This window comes from Nomascus leucogenys, chromosome 12 (genome assembly GCF_006542625.1).
Source record: "Nomascus leucogenys isolate Asia chromosome 12, Asia_NLE_v1, whole genome shotgun sequence".
Taxonomy (NCBI): domain Eukaryota; kingdom Metazoa; phylum Chordata; class Mammalia; order Primates; family Hylobatidae; genus Nomascus; species Nomascus leucogenys.
Window position 1 is genome coordinate 99103736 of NC_044392.1, and position 18040 is coordinate 99121775.

Sequence of the window (18040 nt, forward strand, 5' to 3'; positions counted from 1 at the left end):
TGATGAAATAGTCAACATGTTCCAAGTAGAGGCAAACACTGGATAGAGGTTAAGAACAACCATACAAGCTCTATAAAAATTATTATGAGAATAAAAATTCACTCCATGAACTTTTTTTTTTTTTTTCAGACAGAGTTTCGCTCGTTGCCCAGGCTGGAGTGCAATGGTGCAATCTCGGCTCACAGCAACCTCCGCCTCCCAGGTTCAAGCCATTCTCCTGCCTCAGCCTCCAGAGTAGCTGGGATTACAGGCCATGCGCCACACCTGGCTAATTTTGTATTTTTAGTAGAGATGGGGTTTCTCCATGTTGGTCAGGCTGGTCTTTAACTCCCAGTCTCAGGTGATCCACCAACCTCGGCCTCCCAAAGTGCTGGGATTACAGGCATGAGCCACCACGCCTGGCCACTCCATAAACTTTTACTGAGCATCTGCAATGTTCTAGGCTCCCTATAAGGCATGAAGATACAGGGTGACTATAACATGACCTCTGGCTTTAAGAGTTATGACAGAAGAAACACACATGCATGCATGTGCATGTACATACATACACATACACACACAATGGCAAGAAAATGTTGAAGAGAAGCAACTAACTGAGTCTAAGAACTCAGCTTTATGGGAAAGGCAGCAATTGAGTTGGGATTTTAAAGGATGAGTGCAATTTCACCACACATAAAAATTAAGAAGGGGCCGGGCATGATGGCTCACGCCTGTAATCCCAACACTTTGGGAGGCCAAGGAAGGTGGATCACCTGAGGTCAGGAGTTGGAGACCAACCTGGCCAACATGGTGAAACCCCGTCTCTACTAAAAATACAAAAATTAACCGGACATGGTGGCAAGGGTCTGTAATCCCAGCTACTTGGGAGGCTGAGGCAGGAAAATCACTTGAACCTGGGAGGCGGAGATTGCAGTGAGCTGAGATTGAGCCATTGCAGTACAGTCTGGGCAATAAGAGTGAAACTCTATCTCAAAAAAAAATAATAATAATAAAAAAAAGGTGGGGGGGAGCGGGAGGGGGAGGAAGAACTCCAGCCAGAGGGACCACTTATCTGTGGGCATAGAGACATGAAAGAGCATGATACCCTTGGAAAACAACCAATAGTTCCATATGGCTGGAGCATAAGTATGTAATTGGAAGATGAACATAAACAGGTAGATGCAAAATAGTCTGGGTAAGATCTTGAATACCAAGAAAATGTTTGGAGGCCCTGAGGTTTTTTTTTTTTTTTTTTTTTTTTTTTTTTTTTGAGACAGAGTCTTGCTCTGTCACCCAGGCTGGAGTGCAGTGGCACGATCTTGGCTCACTGCAACCTCCGCCTCCCAGGTTCAAGCAATTCTCCTGCCTCAGCCTCCCAAGTAGTTGTAATTACAGGCACATGCCACCATGCCTGGCTAATTTTGGCATTTTTAGTAGAGATGGGGTTTCACCATGTTGGTCAGGCTGGTCTCAAACTCCTGACCTCAGGTGATCCACGCACCTCGGTCTCCCAAAGTGCTGGGATTACAGGCATGAGCCACAGCACCCAGCGGAGGCCCTGAGTTTTTTAAAGGGGGATTCTGAGAGTACTGGTTGGAGGGACTCAAGGAGAAGACCTAAAGTAGGAAGACTAGTCGGGAGACAATGGTAAAGACTGAGGTTAGGGATCTTGAGGGCTGGGCAGTGCCAGAAGACCTAGGGTGGGGTCAAGTATTAGAAACGAGGGGCAGCATGGAGAGGACCTATAACGAATTGAATATAGAAACAAAGAAGAAGGTGAAAGAATGGCTGTGTTTTCACCTGGGCTACCAGATGGAGTAAAGAGTGAGATAGCACACAAACCAGTACACAACGGGCCTTAATTTTCTTTTCTTTTTTTTTTTGAGACAGAGTCTTGCTCTGTCCAGCTGGAGCGCAGTGGCGTGATCTTGGCTCACTGCAACTTCATGGGTTCAAGCGATTCTCCTGCCTCAGCTTCCCGAGTAGCTGGGACCACAGGTGCACACCACCATGCCTGGCTAATTTTTGTATTTTTAGTAGAGATGGGGTTACACCAGGATGGCCTCGATCTCTTGACTTCGTGATTCACCTGCCTTGGCCTCCCAAGGTGCTGGGATTACAGGCACGAGCCACCACGTCTGGCCGGGCTTTGATTTTCTATTTAGCCATGCTTTAAGGGTTGTCTTCTTTTGTCGTCCACCCCTATTTGGGAAATAGGTTATTGTTAAAAATAGATAGAAAACAGGACAGTATAGGAAGGTAGAAGGAGGGAAATCTCAAATAGTTCAAAAACATGCCATGCCAAACAGTAAATATCACAGGAGATCAGAATAGGGCACAATATCTAAGGGCTAGCTTGGCTAGAGAAGGACTCAAAAAGAATGCAAGTCTTAAAGATCATCTAGTCAAAAGGTTGGCAAATCTTTTCTCTAAAAGGACAGACAGTAAACATTTTTTGACTTTGCAAGCCATATAGTATCTGTCACAACTACTAAAGTTTGCCATTGTCTCACAAAAGCAACCTCAGACAATAAGTAATCAAATGAGTGTAGTGGGGTCCGGCCCCATGTGGGCTGAATGCGGCCCTACGACAGTAGTTTGCTGGACCACTGATACTGCTGAGAAAATTCAAACCCTGAAGGATTGAGGAGCTTGCCCAAATTCACACAGTACAGCTGTGATCCAGCAGGTATCAGTAAAGGGGACTTTGGACTCTCTCTGTGACTCTTTCCATGATATCATAGTGCTTTTGGGCCTTGCCTACTTAGGAGGAGGAGGGCAGAGTTAAGAATCAGGTTAAAAGTAAGTAGAGAAGAATATTAAATAAGACCTCAACTGTAAATCCAAACTCTGGACTTTGCCCTGTAGGAAGGAGTAAGTCACTGAAGGTTTATGAGTAAGGGAATGGCAAGAAGATTTGAGAAAGGAGACATTAAAGGCAGGAGTCTAATTAGGTTATTCAATCTCTGGATCACTTTACACTAAAAAAATTGCTCTTTGACAAAATATCTTACCAACATAGTTTTTCCTCTCTTTCCCACCGTTATGCCAGAGTTCCTGAAGCCTGAATCTATTGCCACGGAATGCTGTAAGAAAATAAAATTTGTTAAATTTTGATACTGTGGGTAATCAGATCATCTGTTTGGCTCCACAAACTACAGAAACATATATAACCCTAAAAGCTATTAAGGTTTTTAAAAATTTTTTTTTGGCTAGCCAATATGGACTATGCTTAAATATGACTTTGATCAAACTCCTAACATCAGGAAAAATATTGAAATATGAACTATGGACGTGTCATTAAGAAAGAGTAAAAGTAGAATTCAATCACAAACAGCGACATTTGGCTAGTGATTGCTTCCAGAGAGCAGAATGTAACCAAAAAACAATCATTCTTCTAACTATGTTGTGTAAAAATAAAACAAAATCTTTTAAAATGAGTACAGTGTTTCTCAATATCCCTTCTATTCCTTGAAAAACTTTGTTGAAATGATATGAGAAAGCATAGAAAGCACACAAATTCTGATCTGCCTGGGGTGGCTTTTTAAGTTATTTTGTCAGTCTCTAAATGTCAGAGAGTCCTGGGGAGCAGACATGGGTCCCTTATTTTCTCCAGCTCAGTAGTTCTTCAACAAGAATAATTTTGAACCCCAGGGGCCATCTGGCAATGTCTGAAGCCATTTTTGGTTGTTAAGTTGTCACAACTCAAGGGAAGAGGAAGGGAGATCTCTAGCAAATAGTGGGTAGAGGCCAGGAATGCAGCTTAAACATTCTCCATTGTACAGGACAGCCCCCACACAAATAATTATTTGACCTGAAATGCCAGCTGTGCCATGGTTGAGAAACCTTGCTCTAAGTACATGCTCTCCTTTTGAGATTCCCTGGTTTAAATACCATATATATGTGTGTATGTGTGTGTGTGTGTGTATATCTATGTGTATACACATATATATGTATACACATATACGTATACATATATACGTATACACATATGTAAACATACACATATATACACACATACACATATGTATACATATATGTATACACATACACACACACATATATGTATATATGCATGTGTGTGTATATGTTTACTTATATATGTACACATATAGATGTGTATATATATACACACACGCATATATATGTATATATACTCACGTCCAGTGTAATTTCAGTAAATGGCACCACCATCTATCTAGCCGCTCAAGCTCCAAACCTAGATAGCCCTGATGCTTTCTACTTCTTCATTCCCTATACCCAACTCCCATTGATTCTACCTCTACAGTTACCTCAAGTTAATCCAGCTCTTGCCACATCCACTGCCCATTCTTTTTCAAGTCTCCATCACCTCTCTCCTTAACTTCTGGAGGAGTCTCCCAATTAGTCTCTTCTTTCACGCTTGCCCCCTTCAAACCATTCTTGCAGACTAGCTAGTGACAGAATCCACGCTCTAAACCACGACTAACGATGTTCTATTTGCTCCAGCCCTTGCTATTTTCTCTAACCTTGAGTGGCTTCCCTTCTGTTCTTCGAATACTCCAAACCCTTTCCTGCATCAACTTCTTTATTTTTGCTGTTCCTCTATCAGTACTACTCTTTTCCTGGCTGGTTTCTTGTCATTCATCCTGTTTCCATTCAATGCTACTGCATAAAAAGGTCCTCTTCTTTTTTTTTGAGATGGAGTTCCACTCTTGTCACCCAGGCTGGAGTGCAATGGTGCAATCTCGGCTCACTGCAACCTTCGAATAAGGCCTTCTTTAACCACCTCTTTAAATGCAGCTCTCCCCTGACTCTCTAGTGGCGTCCCCTTTTTATCTCCTTCATAGCACGTCTCACAGTGAGAAATTATGTTTAATTACATACTTATTGTCTGCCTCTGTCCCCTAGAATACAAATATAAGCTCCTTAGGTAAGGACCCCCCTCAAAAAGGGGCTGTGAATGAGTGAATTTCTTAGTTCCTCTAAGTCCACTTCAATTAGCTCCCTGAAATGGTAGCCTTCCAATGAGGCTTAGACCCAGAGAAGAGCATGGCTGGGCTCAATCAGGATTAGCACAGAGAACAGAATACGGATATAGAAACAGGAGAGTTAAAGTCTGGACACACATCAGTGATGCGATGTGGTATAATGAGACTAAAATAAGGTTAGATAAAAGTTCAGGGTTAGAGCAGAGACTGAAGCCATGAGCCACTAAATGATTAAACACCATGTTTTGCAGACTATCTCTAAACGCTTGTGTTCCTCAGGCCCTCCTCCCTTTTTCTTCTGTACTTTCTCCACAGGTGATTTTATCTAGGCTCATGGCTTAAAATAATAATTGTGTATTGGCATCTTCTCAATGTCTGTCTTCAGTCCACATGGCTCCCCTGAGTTCCAGACTTCTACCCAAACGTCTATTTGAAATTTTCACTTAGGTGGTGGTGTTATGGACTGAATTATGTCTACAGGGCTTCAAAATTCATATGTTGGTGCCCTAACCTCCAATGTGACTATATTTGGAGATGAGGCCTTTAAGGTGGTAATTAGGTTAAATGAAATTATAAGGATGGAGCCCTGATCCAACAGGACTGGTGTCCTTACAAGAAGTAGAAGAAAGAAGTGACATGCATACACAGAGAAAGGGCCATGAGAGGACACAGGAAGAAGGCAGCTGCCTGCAAGCCAAGGACAAGGGCCTCAGAAGGAACTACCCCTGCCAGTACCTTCATCCTGGACTTTCAGCCTCCTAACTGTGAGAAAAATAAATTTCTGTTGTTTACACTACCCAGTCTGTGTTATATTGTTATGGCAATGCTAGCAGACAAAAACAGGTGTCTTAACAGACATTTCACACTTAACATGTGAATCACATTCTTGATTCCCATTCCTTCTGAAAGGTGAAGCCAGCTGGACTTCCTGGGTAGAGTGGGGATTTGGAGAACTTTTCTGCCTAGCTAGAGGATTGTAAATGCACCAATCAGCACTCTGTAAAAAAGCACCAATCAGCGCTCTGTGTCTAGCTAAAGGATTGTAAACGCACCAATCAGCACTCTGTAAAAACGCACCAATCAGTGCTCTGTGTCTAGTTAAAGGATTGTAAACGCACCAATCAGCACTCTGTAAAAATGCACCAATCAGCACTCTGTGTCTAGCTAAAGGATTGTAAACGCACCAATCAGCTCTCTGTAAAATGGACCAATCAGCAGTACGTGGGCAGGGCCAAATAAGGGAATAAAAGCTGGCCACTCGAGCCAGCAGTGGCAACGCACTCGGGTCCCCTTCCAAGCTGTGGAAGCTTTGTTCTTTCGCTCTTCAAAATAAATCTTGCTGCTGCTCACTCTTTGGGCCCACGTTACCTTCATGAGCTATAACACTCACTGCAGAGGTCTGCGGCTTCATTCCTGAAGTCAGCAAGACCACGCACTCACCGGGAGGAACAAACAACTCCAGATGGGCCACCTTTAAGAGCTGCAACACACTGCGAAGGTCTGTGGCTTCACTTCTAAAGTCAGTGAGACCATGAACCCCCCAGGAGGAACAAACAACTCTGGACGTGCCACCTTTAAGAGCTGTAACACTCACTGCGAAGGTCTGCGGCTTCACTCCTGAAGTCAGCGAGACCATGAACCCAGCGGGATGAACAAACAACTCTGGATGCGCCACCTTTAAGAGCTGTAACACTCACTGCGAAGGTCTGCGGCTTCATTCCTGAAGTCAGCGAGACCATGAACCCACCGGGATGAACAAACAACTCTGGATGCGCCACCTTTAAGAGCTGTAACACTCACTGCGAAGGTCTGTGGCTTCACTCCTGAAGTCAGCAAGACCACGAACCCAACAGAAGGAAGAAACTCCAGACACATCTGAACATCTGAAGGAACAACTCCGGACATACCATCTTTAAGAACTGTAACACTCACCATGAGTGTCTGCAGCTTAATTCTTGAAGTCAGTGAGACCAAGAACCCATGGGAAGGAACCAATTCCAGACGCATTTTGGCGACCCAGATGGGACACATTTTGGCGAACCAGATGGATCAAGCGCCTATTGCCAAGTGGTGAGTACCATTGGACCCCTTTCGCTTGCCATTCTGTCCTATTTTTCCTTAGAATTCGGGGGCTAAATACCGGGCACCTGTTGGCCAAACACTCAGGCATCAACAGGCTCACCCTTGAAATGCATCCTAAGCCACTGGGACCATTTTGACCCACAAACCCTGAAAAAGAGGCAGCTCAGTTTTTTTTTCTGCATTACGCCTTGGCCCCAATATTCTCTGTCTGATGGGGAAAAATGGCCACCTGAGGGAAGTATAAATTACAATACTATCCTGCAGCTTGACCTTTTCTGTAAGAGGGAAGGCAAATGGAGTGAAATACCTTATGTCCAAGCTTTCTTTTCATTGAAGAAAAATCCACAACTATGCAAAGCTTGCAATTTACATCCCACAGGAGGACTTCTCAGCTCACCCCCATATCCTAGCCTCCCTATAGCTCCACTTCCTATTAATGATAATTCTCCTTTAATTTCCCCTGCCCCGAAGGAAACAAGCCAAGAAATCTCCAAAGGACCACAAAAAACCCCGGGCTATCGGTTATGTCTCCTTCAAGCTATAGGGGGAGGGGAATTTGGCCCAACTTGGGTACATGTCTCCTTCTCCCTCTCTGATTTAAAGCAGATCAAGGCAGACCTGGGGAGATTTTCAGATGATCCTGATAGGTATACAGATGTCCTACAGGCTCTAGGGCAAACCTTTGATCTCTCTTGGACAGATGTCATGCTATTGTTAGATCAAACCCTGGCCTTTAATGAAAAGAATGTGGCTTTAGCTGCAGCCCGAGAGTTTGGAGATACCTGATATCTTAGTCAAGTAAATGATAGAATGACAGCCGAAGAAAGGGACAAATTCCCTACCAGTCAGCAAGCCATCCCCAGTATGGATCCCCACTGGGACCTCAACTCAGGTCATGGGGACTGGAGTCGTAAACATCTGTTGACCTTTGTTCTAGAAGGACTAAGGAGAATTAGGAAAAAGCTCATGAATTATTCAACGATGTCAACCATAACTCAGGGAAAGGAAGAAAATCCTTTTGCCTTCCTCGAGCGGCTACAGGAGGCCTTAAGAAAATATACTCCCCTGTCACCCGACTCAATCGAGGGTCAACTGATCCTTAAAGATGAGTTTATTATCCAATCAGCCGCAGGTATCAGAAGAAAGCTCCAAAAGCAAGCCCTGGGCCCTGAACAAAATCTGGAGGCATTATTAAACCTGGCAACACTGGTGTTCTATAATAGGGACCAAGAGGAACAGGCCCAAAAGGAAAAGGGAGATCAGAGAAAGGCCACAGCCTTAGTCATGGCCCTCAGACAAACAAACCTTGATGGTTCAGAGAGGACATAAAATGGAGTAGGCCAATCACCCGGTGGGGCTTGTTACCAGTGTGTTTTGCAAGGACACCTTAAAAAAGATTGTCCAACGGGAAAAGAGCTGCCTGCTCATCCATGTCTGCTATGCCAAGGCAATCACTGGAAGGTGCACTGCCCCAGAGAACAAAGGTTCTCTGGGCCAGAAACCCCCAACCAGCTGATCCAACAACAGGACTGAGGGTGCCCAGGGCAAGTGCCAGCTCATGTCATCACCCTCACTGAGCCCCGGCTATGTTTAACCATTGAGGGCCAGGAAATTGACTTCCTCCTGGACACTGGTGCGGCTTTCTCAGTGTTAATCTCCTGTCTTGGGGAGCTGTCCTCAAGGTCCGTTACCATCCAAGGAATCCTGGGACAGCCTGTAGCCAGGTATTTCTCCCACCTCCTCAGTTGTGATTGGGAGACTTTGTTACAGATAGTAAGTATGCTTATCTAATCCTACATGCCCATGCTGCAATATGGAAAGAAAGGGAGTTCCTAACCTCTGGGGGAACTCCCATTAAATACTACAAGGAAATTATGGAGTTATTGCACACAGTGTAAAAACCTAAGGAGGTGGCAGTCTTACACTGCCAAAGCCATCAGAAAGGTGAAGGAGAAAAGGCAGAAGGAAACTGTCAGGCAGATGCTGAGGCCAGAATTGCTGCCAGGCGGAACATCCCATTAGAAATACCTACAGAAGGACCCTTGGTATAGAACAACCCCCTCCAAGAGGTTAAGCTCCAGTATTCCCCAACTGAAACAGAATGGGGACTTTCACGGGAGTACAGTTTTCTCCCCTCAGGGTGGTTAACGACAGAAGAAGGAAAGGTACTTCTACTCAAAGCCAGCCAGTGAAAAATACTTAAAACCCTCCACCAAACTGTTCATATGGGTATTGAAAACACGCATCAAATGGCCAAATCCCTATTTACAGGGCCAAATCTCCTCCGGACCATCCAACAGGTAGTCAAAGCCTGTGAGGGGTGTGCCAAAGGAATAATCCCTTGGTTCATCCTAAGTCCCCTTTGGGGGAACAAAGAATAGGTCACTATTCCGGAAAGGACTGGCAGTTAGACTTCACCCATATGCCTAAGTCAAAGGGATTTCAATACTTGTTGGTCTGTGTTGATACCTTTACAAATTGGATAGAAGCTTTCCCCTGCAAGACAGAGAAGGCTCAGGAAGTGATTAAAGTCCTAATTCATGAAATAATTCCTAGATTTGGGCTTCCCCAAAGCTTACAGAGCAACAATGGTCCGGCTTTTAAAGTCATGATAACTCAGGGAATTTCCAGGGCACTAGGGATACAATATCACCTTCACTGCACCTGGAGGCCACAATCCTCAGGGAAGGTTGAAAAGGCAAATGAAACACTCAAGAGGCACTTAAGGAAACTAACACAAGAAACTCATCTCCTATGGCCTACTCTTTTGCCCACGGCTTTGTCGAGAACCCAAAATTGTCCTCACAAAATGGGGTTCAGTCCATATGAAATGCTGTATGGATGACCTTTTCTCACAAATGACTTCCTATTTGATCAGGAAACGGCCAACTTGGTCAAAAATATAACTTCTTTGGCAAAATATCAACGAAACCTTAAAAACCTACCTGAAGGATGTCACAGAGAAAAGGGAACAGAGTTGTTTCAACCAGGAGATCTAGTGTTGGTCAAACCTCTCCCCTCTACCTCCCCATCTATGGATTCTTTGTGGGAAGGACCATACTTGGTAATCCTCTCTACCCCCACTGCAGTTAAGGTGGCAGGAGTGGAATCTTGGATTCACCACAACCCAGTTAAATTTTGGACACCCCCTGAGGAACCTGCGGGACCATCAGCTCAGGAGTCCCAAGATCAGCCAGACCAGCCTCGATACACCTGCGAACCGTTGGAGAACTTGCATCTCCTATTTCGGAAGGAAACATCCCAGACTAAAAAGGCTCCTACCTCTGATCCTGAGGAAAAACCCCTTCCTCCTTAAAAAAGATAAGTGAAAACCTACATAACTTTAACACCTCTCCTTGCCCCTTTAATGGAATCCTTTTACTATTTCATCATATCATGTAGCAGCATACTAATCATACTCTTTGCGATAGGACTACATACTGTAGCCAAAAGAGCTCAACTAACAACTTCTACCGAGGACCCCTGGACCGACCCACTGGCCTTTCACTGGTCTACAGAGTTCCCCTCTGAAGGACACTACAATTGCAGGGCCCCTTCTTCGCCCCTATCCAGCAGGAAGTAGCTAGAGCCGTCATTGCCCAATTCCCAGCAGCAGTTGAGGTGTCCTGTTTAGAGGGGGAATTGAAAGGTGAAGCCAGCTGGACTTTCTGGGTCGAGTGGGGACTTGGCGAACTTTTCTGTCTAGCTAGAGGACTGCAAATGCACCAATCAGCACTCTGTAAAAACGCACCAATTAGCACTCTGTGTGTAGCTAAAGGATTGTAAATGCACCAATCAGCACTCTGTAAAAATACACCAATCAGTGCTCTGTGTCTAGCTAAAGGATTGTAAACGTACCAATCAGCACTCTGTAAAATGGACCAATCAGCTCTCTGTGAAATGGACCAATCAGCAGGATGTGAGTGGGGCCAAATAAGGGAATAAAAGCTGTCCACCTGAGCCAGCGGCAGCAACCCACTTGGGTCCCCTTCCAAGCTGTGGAAGCTTTATTCTTTCACTCTTCACAATAAATCTTGCTGCTGCTCACTCTTTGGGTCCGCACTACCATTATGAGCTGTAACACTCACTGTGGCAGACTGCAGCTTCATTTCTGAAATCAGGAAGACCACAAACCCACTGGGAGGAACAAACAACTCTGGATGTGGCACCTTTAAGAGCTGTAACACTCACTGCGAAGGTTTGTGGCTTCACTCCTGAAGTCAGCAAGACCACAAACCCACTGGAAGGAAGAAACTCCGGACACATCTGAACATCTGAAGGAACAAACTCCGGATACACCATCTTTAAGAACTGTAACACTCACTGCGAGGGTCCACAGCTTCATTCTTGAAGTCAGTGAGACCAAGAACCCACTGGAAGGAACCAATTCCGGACACACTTCAACTTCAGCACACCCCATCTGGATAAAGGCTACTACCATACAGCTAGGGGCTCCAGCCAGACCTAAGTAGCTATGCTTGATTGCTCTTTCTCCTCCTCCTTCTGGCTGTCGTTCCCCAGGCAACCTTACAAGTCTGTTGATTCAAATGCTGAAATATATTTTGAATCTATTCCTTTCTCACTGCTTTGGTGCTATCACCTTGGGCCAACCCACCACCACTTCCCACTTAAATCACCACAAACTACTCCTAACTCATGTCTTTTCACTTACTGCACTCCTTTCTCTATGGTGGAGCAGAACTGAGTTTTTCAGAACAAAAACCTAGAAAGCCACTCTTTGCTTAAAACTGTCCCTTCAATAACTTTTCCCTGAACTCAGAAAGCAATTCAAACTCTTTAATCTGGTCTACAAAGCCTTAACTGACCTAGCCCTAGCCTCCTTCTTGCACCCTTTTTCCACTCTCTAGACCCACCGAAACTTTGTATATACTTTTCCATCTTCATGGAATGTTCATTTCCCAGCTACATGCCTAGCTCTTTCTGTTTCTTTAAGTCTTAGCTTAAAGAAAGCTTTTCAGAGAAGTCTGTCTTCAAGTGAGCTGCTCTTTGCACTGTTCTCTATTACCAGGTTGTTTTTTCCTTTGGTAGAACATTTTGCAACTTGCAGTTTGTTTTTTTTTTGTTGTTGTTGTTGTTTTTGTTTGTTTTTTGTTTTTTTTTTTTGCCTGTTCACTTGTTTGTTTTTGCTGTCTCCTAACTTTGGGAGAGGAACCAAGACAGTCTCTAATCTTGTTCATCACTGTGCCCCTAGTACTTGACACACTGAGACTCAATACATTATTGTTGCTTAAAATGCAATTTAGTTTAATATATAAACATATAAAAGGTATAAAAAGGAGAATCAAGACTAAACAGATGTTTACCTCATGCTCATTTAAATGGGAAAAATGAAATATTCCTTAAAACTCTTAATTGTACATGTAGTTCCACAGTATTTTTTCTTAAAGCTTGGCAAACAAAAACAAACTATAGAATGCTGAAATAAAATTTATAAATAAAAACGTTAAGAAAGAAAACAGGAACCATAACCTGGGACTTATATTTTCCTAGTAATGATTAGGCACTCTTTTTTCCTAATATTAAAAATTAATAGATTGGGCAGACCAATACATAAGAAATACATAACTAGTTGAATAAGGTAATATCTCATTGATATTTATAGCAGATTAAAAGCTTAAAATTACATCTACCCACATATATCTATAAATTCAAGTACAATTACAACAAAATTTTACCAGAATCTGTGCGTCCTGCAATTGTCGACACTGCACATGAAGAACAAATGGTTCAAATTTCAAAGTGGCATCACCATTTGCTTTCTTCAGAGCTACAATCTAAATAAATGAACAGTGGTATCAGACGCAAGTATATGGCCTGTCCTTTGGTGACCCTTTACTCCATACCCCATACATAACTTCAATTTCTCTTAGAAATTTTCAGAATCACTCAGCATATTTTTTCTGCAATAACTTTTCCCTCGCTTTCTTGGTCCTTTTTCACCAAATATTTATTTGCTTATTTTCTTAAAATTTCTAGTTCTCACATAAATCTTCTATACCATTCTTTCCACCTATTAGTATACTTTGATGAAGTAAACTACTACTTTATTTAATTCCATAACAGATTTTTCATTAAGGAATGTAGTATATAAAAACTGTATAAGGATTGTTTAAATTTTTTGTTAGATTGCGATAGAGACAAATGTAATGTAAGCGAAGGGTCCAAACAAAGCCTAACTGCCACCCATGTTCCCAAGAAGCATCCTGTACCAAGCACCAGTGCTTACCAGCAACACTGGTAAGCTCACAAATAGCAGCACATGCAAACAGCTCAGAGCACAGCCAGTAAGTTCCTGTTCCCTCTGTAACAGGCACAGTTGTAACAACTGCAACTTGTAGTTTTTGTTTGTTTGTTTGTTTTTGCCTGTTCACTTGTTTTTGCTATCTCTTAACTTTGGGAGAGGAACCTTGGAACTGCTTAGCTACATGAGAACCAATGGCCCCTGAGCATGTTCTTAGCTTTCTGTATTTCAGACCCTATGGGGCAGTGGTCAGGGTCTGGGGGCTACTGCAGCACAAAGTGGGATACATACCATCACTCTGCCCTGATCAGCTGTGGAACCAATCTGCTAGCCATGGGGACTGATACATTGCAAAGGGCTAGATCTTATGTAGTCTCTTCCCTCCTGCTATAAGCAAATGTTACAACACTTGAGCCTAGTATGCGTGTTTTTTGTTGTTAGTGACCTTGAGTCAGGTACTAGTCTCTTCCTTAGGTAGCAATTGCCTGCCTTTTAACCTTGGCTGCACACATGTTATAGTGTATCCTGCGGCATAGTCTGACCACCTAGTGAAACATGTAATATTGTGTCTGAGCTAGAATTTATACAAGACAGTTATTATTTCTGTCTGCCCAGCACCCCTGGGCAACATCGTCCCGCCTTCACACCATTTGATTTCTGGTGGGGCTGTCAATCATTACCCTGTCACACATCACTCTCCCTATCACAATATCAGAGGTGCCAAGTGCTTGCTTATGTCTGATCAAGGATATTATTACATTCCATTAGCAAAAATAATTGACCTAAGAGGGAGAGCGCCTAATCTAAGCAGGACAATTCCGAGTCCTTCTCTAAGATGGACACGTGAATTGCGGGAAAAGGAATCCTTTTTCTACTGGTGTTGCTGACAGCTACCATTTCTGCAATAAAGATTATCTGCAGCAGAAGAGAATAAAGGCACACTGCAAAGTGAACCAGTGCCCAAAGATGAAGATGAAGTGGGTACTCTGAAGACAAGATTTGAACTTCTGAACCAGCAATACTTGATTCTAGCTCCATTCGCCCTAACCAGTTAAATAAATTATCTTTTTTGCTAAAAGCAGAATTGGATTTGTAAATTCACTGGGAATGAAAAGTGCCTGGCTGATAAAAACTTATGAATTCATCTAAACTCTTTACCTTAGGAAACTAAATAACCCAGCAGAGATATGAAGATTTTCAAAAAGCAATGCAGGTAAGTAATGTATTATTTATTTATATCAGTAAAGCTGGTAACACAGAGATAGTGCTAATCCCCTTCTGTTTCTATAATTTGTTCTAGGTTACAGGGTTTTCAAATAGCAGAATTAAAATTCAAAATTTGGATCCAATAGGTGTCCAATATCCATGAACTTTCTGCTGTGTCCAAGAGGATGTGTTTTGTTGAGTAGCAGTAAGTAATGCTTCCATACTTTTTATCTCCTACAACCCAAGAAGAGCCATTGTAATGAAAGCTCTCTAGGTTTTATAATCTTCAGCCATTATAATCCTGCATATAAATTACCTTGAATTTTCTATTCTTGTCATATGTATTTAAAGTAACTGAATTTAAAAGTTTATTTCCAAATTTATTTTTTAAAACTTACCACATCATCTTTTACACAAAGTTTGTGCGTAACCAGTAGCCAGCAACAGTTTTGTTTCTGAACCTCAAAACCATTTAAACCCTAAAATAAAAAATAACATAATTTAAGTTAGTCATATAATATTTTACAAAAATAATAAGCATAATGCATAGTATATTGTAGGCTTTCTTAAACTAATAATCCCAAGTCAGGATTTTAAGTATTAATAAAAACAATTCGGTATGTTTTTGGGTAATGTTAACCCAGAATAAGAATGAGCCCAAATAACTTGAGGTAGAAAATTACGTGAAAGGTGAAACTACTAGATAAACATCTTCTGAAATACGGTCATGATTTTGCAAGACGAAAAGGGATTAGTATAAGGGATAATACTAGCAGCACCTGAGTTGTACTCTAGCTATTTGGCTAGCACAGTATTTAAAAAATGAAAAAAAAAAGAATTTTAATTCCTTTTGTAGGACAGCACTGTCCCAATTCCACACAAGATCTACTACCCTTTATTGCCACCTATGCCGTTTACACATTTATAATACTTCCTTGGTCTCTAGAGGCATAAATTTGTGACCTCTGAATTAGACTTTAGATGTAGTCCTGAAGGATGGAGCTAAGACTGAAAGGTCAAAGTTTCATGAAGGCAAACATTTAAATATTAATTTAAATTGAACAAATGTTTATTTGCAAACTTCTATTAGGTACTTTGGGTATACACAGAACCTACCCCTCAAGGACACTGGAAAAAGGATGCAGGAAACCACATGAACAGAAATCACTATACTCAAAGTAACTATAATTTATACGATAGATCCACAAGAGACTCTGCTGTCTTGCCTTGGAACCGGGCATTGCTATGCATGTCCTAAATAAATATTTTGACTTCATTGTATGACTTCGGTGATGGTGACTTACGTATCTGACGTTGTGCTGGCTACTCTGAATCTTAGAGCCAAATGTATGGCCCACTTCCAGCAACTTTACAGGATCTAATGGTAGGACTGGAAACTAATGCCATCACTAGCTTCATCTTATCTATATTTTCTTTATCCAGATTTTCCCACTTTTAATTTTTTCTTGTGTTGCCTGTTCGTAAGTTGCCCCCAATCCTTACTGAAATAAGGCAGATTTTAAAATAAACCATAATACGAGGTGTAAGATAAGAAATAAAAGTCTAACCAGTACAGAAGCAGTCATTACTTCCAAGTAGGTAGTATGTGTTTGTGTGTTCAGGTGGGAGAGGGGAGTTTTGGGAATCATGTCTCAGATGTGCAGAGATAGGAAAACATTTCCGGAAAAAAACGCCAAAAAACGTGAGCAAAAGCAAGTAAATACAAGATGAAAAGAACAGTTCAGTTTCAGTAACTAGCTAAAGATGAAGAAAAGCAATGAAAAAAAAAGGTTCAAAGGTATACTAGAGTAAGCATTTGGATATTCTGATGTAGAAAAATGTGTAATAAAATATAGCATAGGTGAGATAAGCAGAGTTGCAATTTGTCAAACATGGTTTGGAGAAGAGTAGTTAAGTGGCTTGTTAGAGAAGCATTGCAAAAATCAAGGCGAGATAGAGTTATGGAAATGGGGCAAGAGAAAGCGTGCGGGCAAGAATGCCATTGCTCTGGAGGTAATGGAAGTGATTTAAAAATGAACAGGCCCTGCTAACTTGAGAGATCAGCAAATAAATGATCAGTCAATAATGGACCTAAAGAATGAGCCTAACAATGTGCTGTCTTCCATGCTCTTAACCCAATACTACGAATAAAATCAGTACACAGCCAACTTTTACAGTGCATGGGCCAGGCACAATGCCAAATATTTCAAATAAATTATCCTATTTTCTCCACACAAAATCCCTATAAAGCAGATACTTTTTATTACCCTCAGTTCGTAGAACAGGAAGGGGCAGAGTTGAGATAACTTTCCTAAGGTCACATAGCCAGTGGTTTTTAATCTAAGCAGTATCACTCCCAAGCAGCCTTATCCCCAGGGGATATGTCCCAAGACCCCCCTAGTGGATGCCTGAAACCTCAGATGAATGAATTTCTTTTTCCTTCTTCACATTGACACAAGATGCATTCTTTCCGTAGATCTTAGCAACCTCAGCATATGCTGTTTTTTCTTTCCTTAAGTCTTTCCTTAAGAACTTTCACCTTTTCACTTCAAAGAAGCACTTTATGACTTACTGTTGGCAGATCCAAATCGCCAGCATCATTACTCCCGTACTTTGGGGCCATTATTAAGTAAAATAAGAGTTACTTGAACACAAGCACTGTGATACCACCACAGTCGATCTGATAACCCAGAGGGCTACCAAGTAGCTAAAGGGCAGCAAGAGTATATAGTGAATATTCTGGACAAAGGGATGATTCACCTTCCATTCTGGAAGGAGCTGGTTGGCTCAAGATTTTATCACGCTACTCAGAACAGCATGCAATTTAAAACTTACTAATTGTTTATTTCTGGAATTTTCATTTAATATTTTCAGACTGCTGTTGACTGGGGTAACTGAACCTGCAAATAAGGAGGTATGGCTTGTACAGCTGCTTCTTGATTTATGATGGGGTTACATCCCAATAAATCCGTCATAAGTGGAAAATGTAGGTCAAAATGCATTTACTACCCCTGTAAGCCCATTATAAAGCAAAAAAAAAAAGTCTAAACATCCTAAATTACATACGATCGTACTTATCTCTGCGTAAAACCACCAGAGTTGTAATAATGGAGGGGCTCACTAGGAGGCAGTGAACTCCTTAACACTGGTGATGTTCAAGCGTGCAGTAACAATGATTTGTCAGAGCTGTTGATGAGCGGAGATTCCCGCATTCAATACCTTGGCAGGCTACAAAGTCTTCAAATTCCCTTAGTATTCATATAATAAAATAAAATTTTCTAACCTTTGCCGCACAAGATAGTTCCCAGGTCAGCAGTTTCAACATCATTTGGGCACTTGTTAGAAATGCACAGTATCAGGCCCTACCCTACACTTAAAGAATCGGGATCTGTATTTTAAAAGATCCTCAGCTGATTAATAGCCACGTTAAACTTTTAGAAGCACTGATCTAATCCCCTAAATTTCACATATAAAGAAACAGAGACCACCCCGCAGAGGAGCAAACACAGACATGCTGAATCGGGTCGTTACTGGATGGGCA

General features: G+C 42.0%; 1 protein-coding gene across 3 annotated transcripts in view; it reads right to left on the reverse strand.

Annotated features, from left to right (window-relative positions):
* The window catches only part of TYW3 (tRNA-yW synthesizing protein 3 homolog), a 31565-nt gene that overhangs the window by 13189 nt on the left and 336 nt on the right, over positions 1-18040 (reverse strand). Inside the window, exons 1-4 of one of the 3 annotated variants that reach the window (XM_030825179.1) lie at positions 17783-17870; positions 14898-14978; positions 12728-12826; positions 2994-3065 (exon numbers count right to left, since the gene is read on the reverse strand). In XM_030825179.1, the coding sequence (XP_030681039.1) occupies positions 2994-3065; positions 12728-12826; positions 14898-14978; positions 17783-17827 (297 nt within the window). In that variant the 5' untranslated portion in view covers positions 17828-17870. Of the gene's footprint in view, positions 1-2993; positions 3066-12727; positions 12827-14897; positions 14979-17782; positions 17871-18040 lie in introns of those variants that run through there. The other 2 variants (XM_012500543.2, XM_012500544.2) reach the window with 2 other exon arrangements.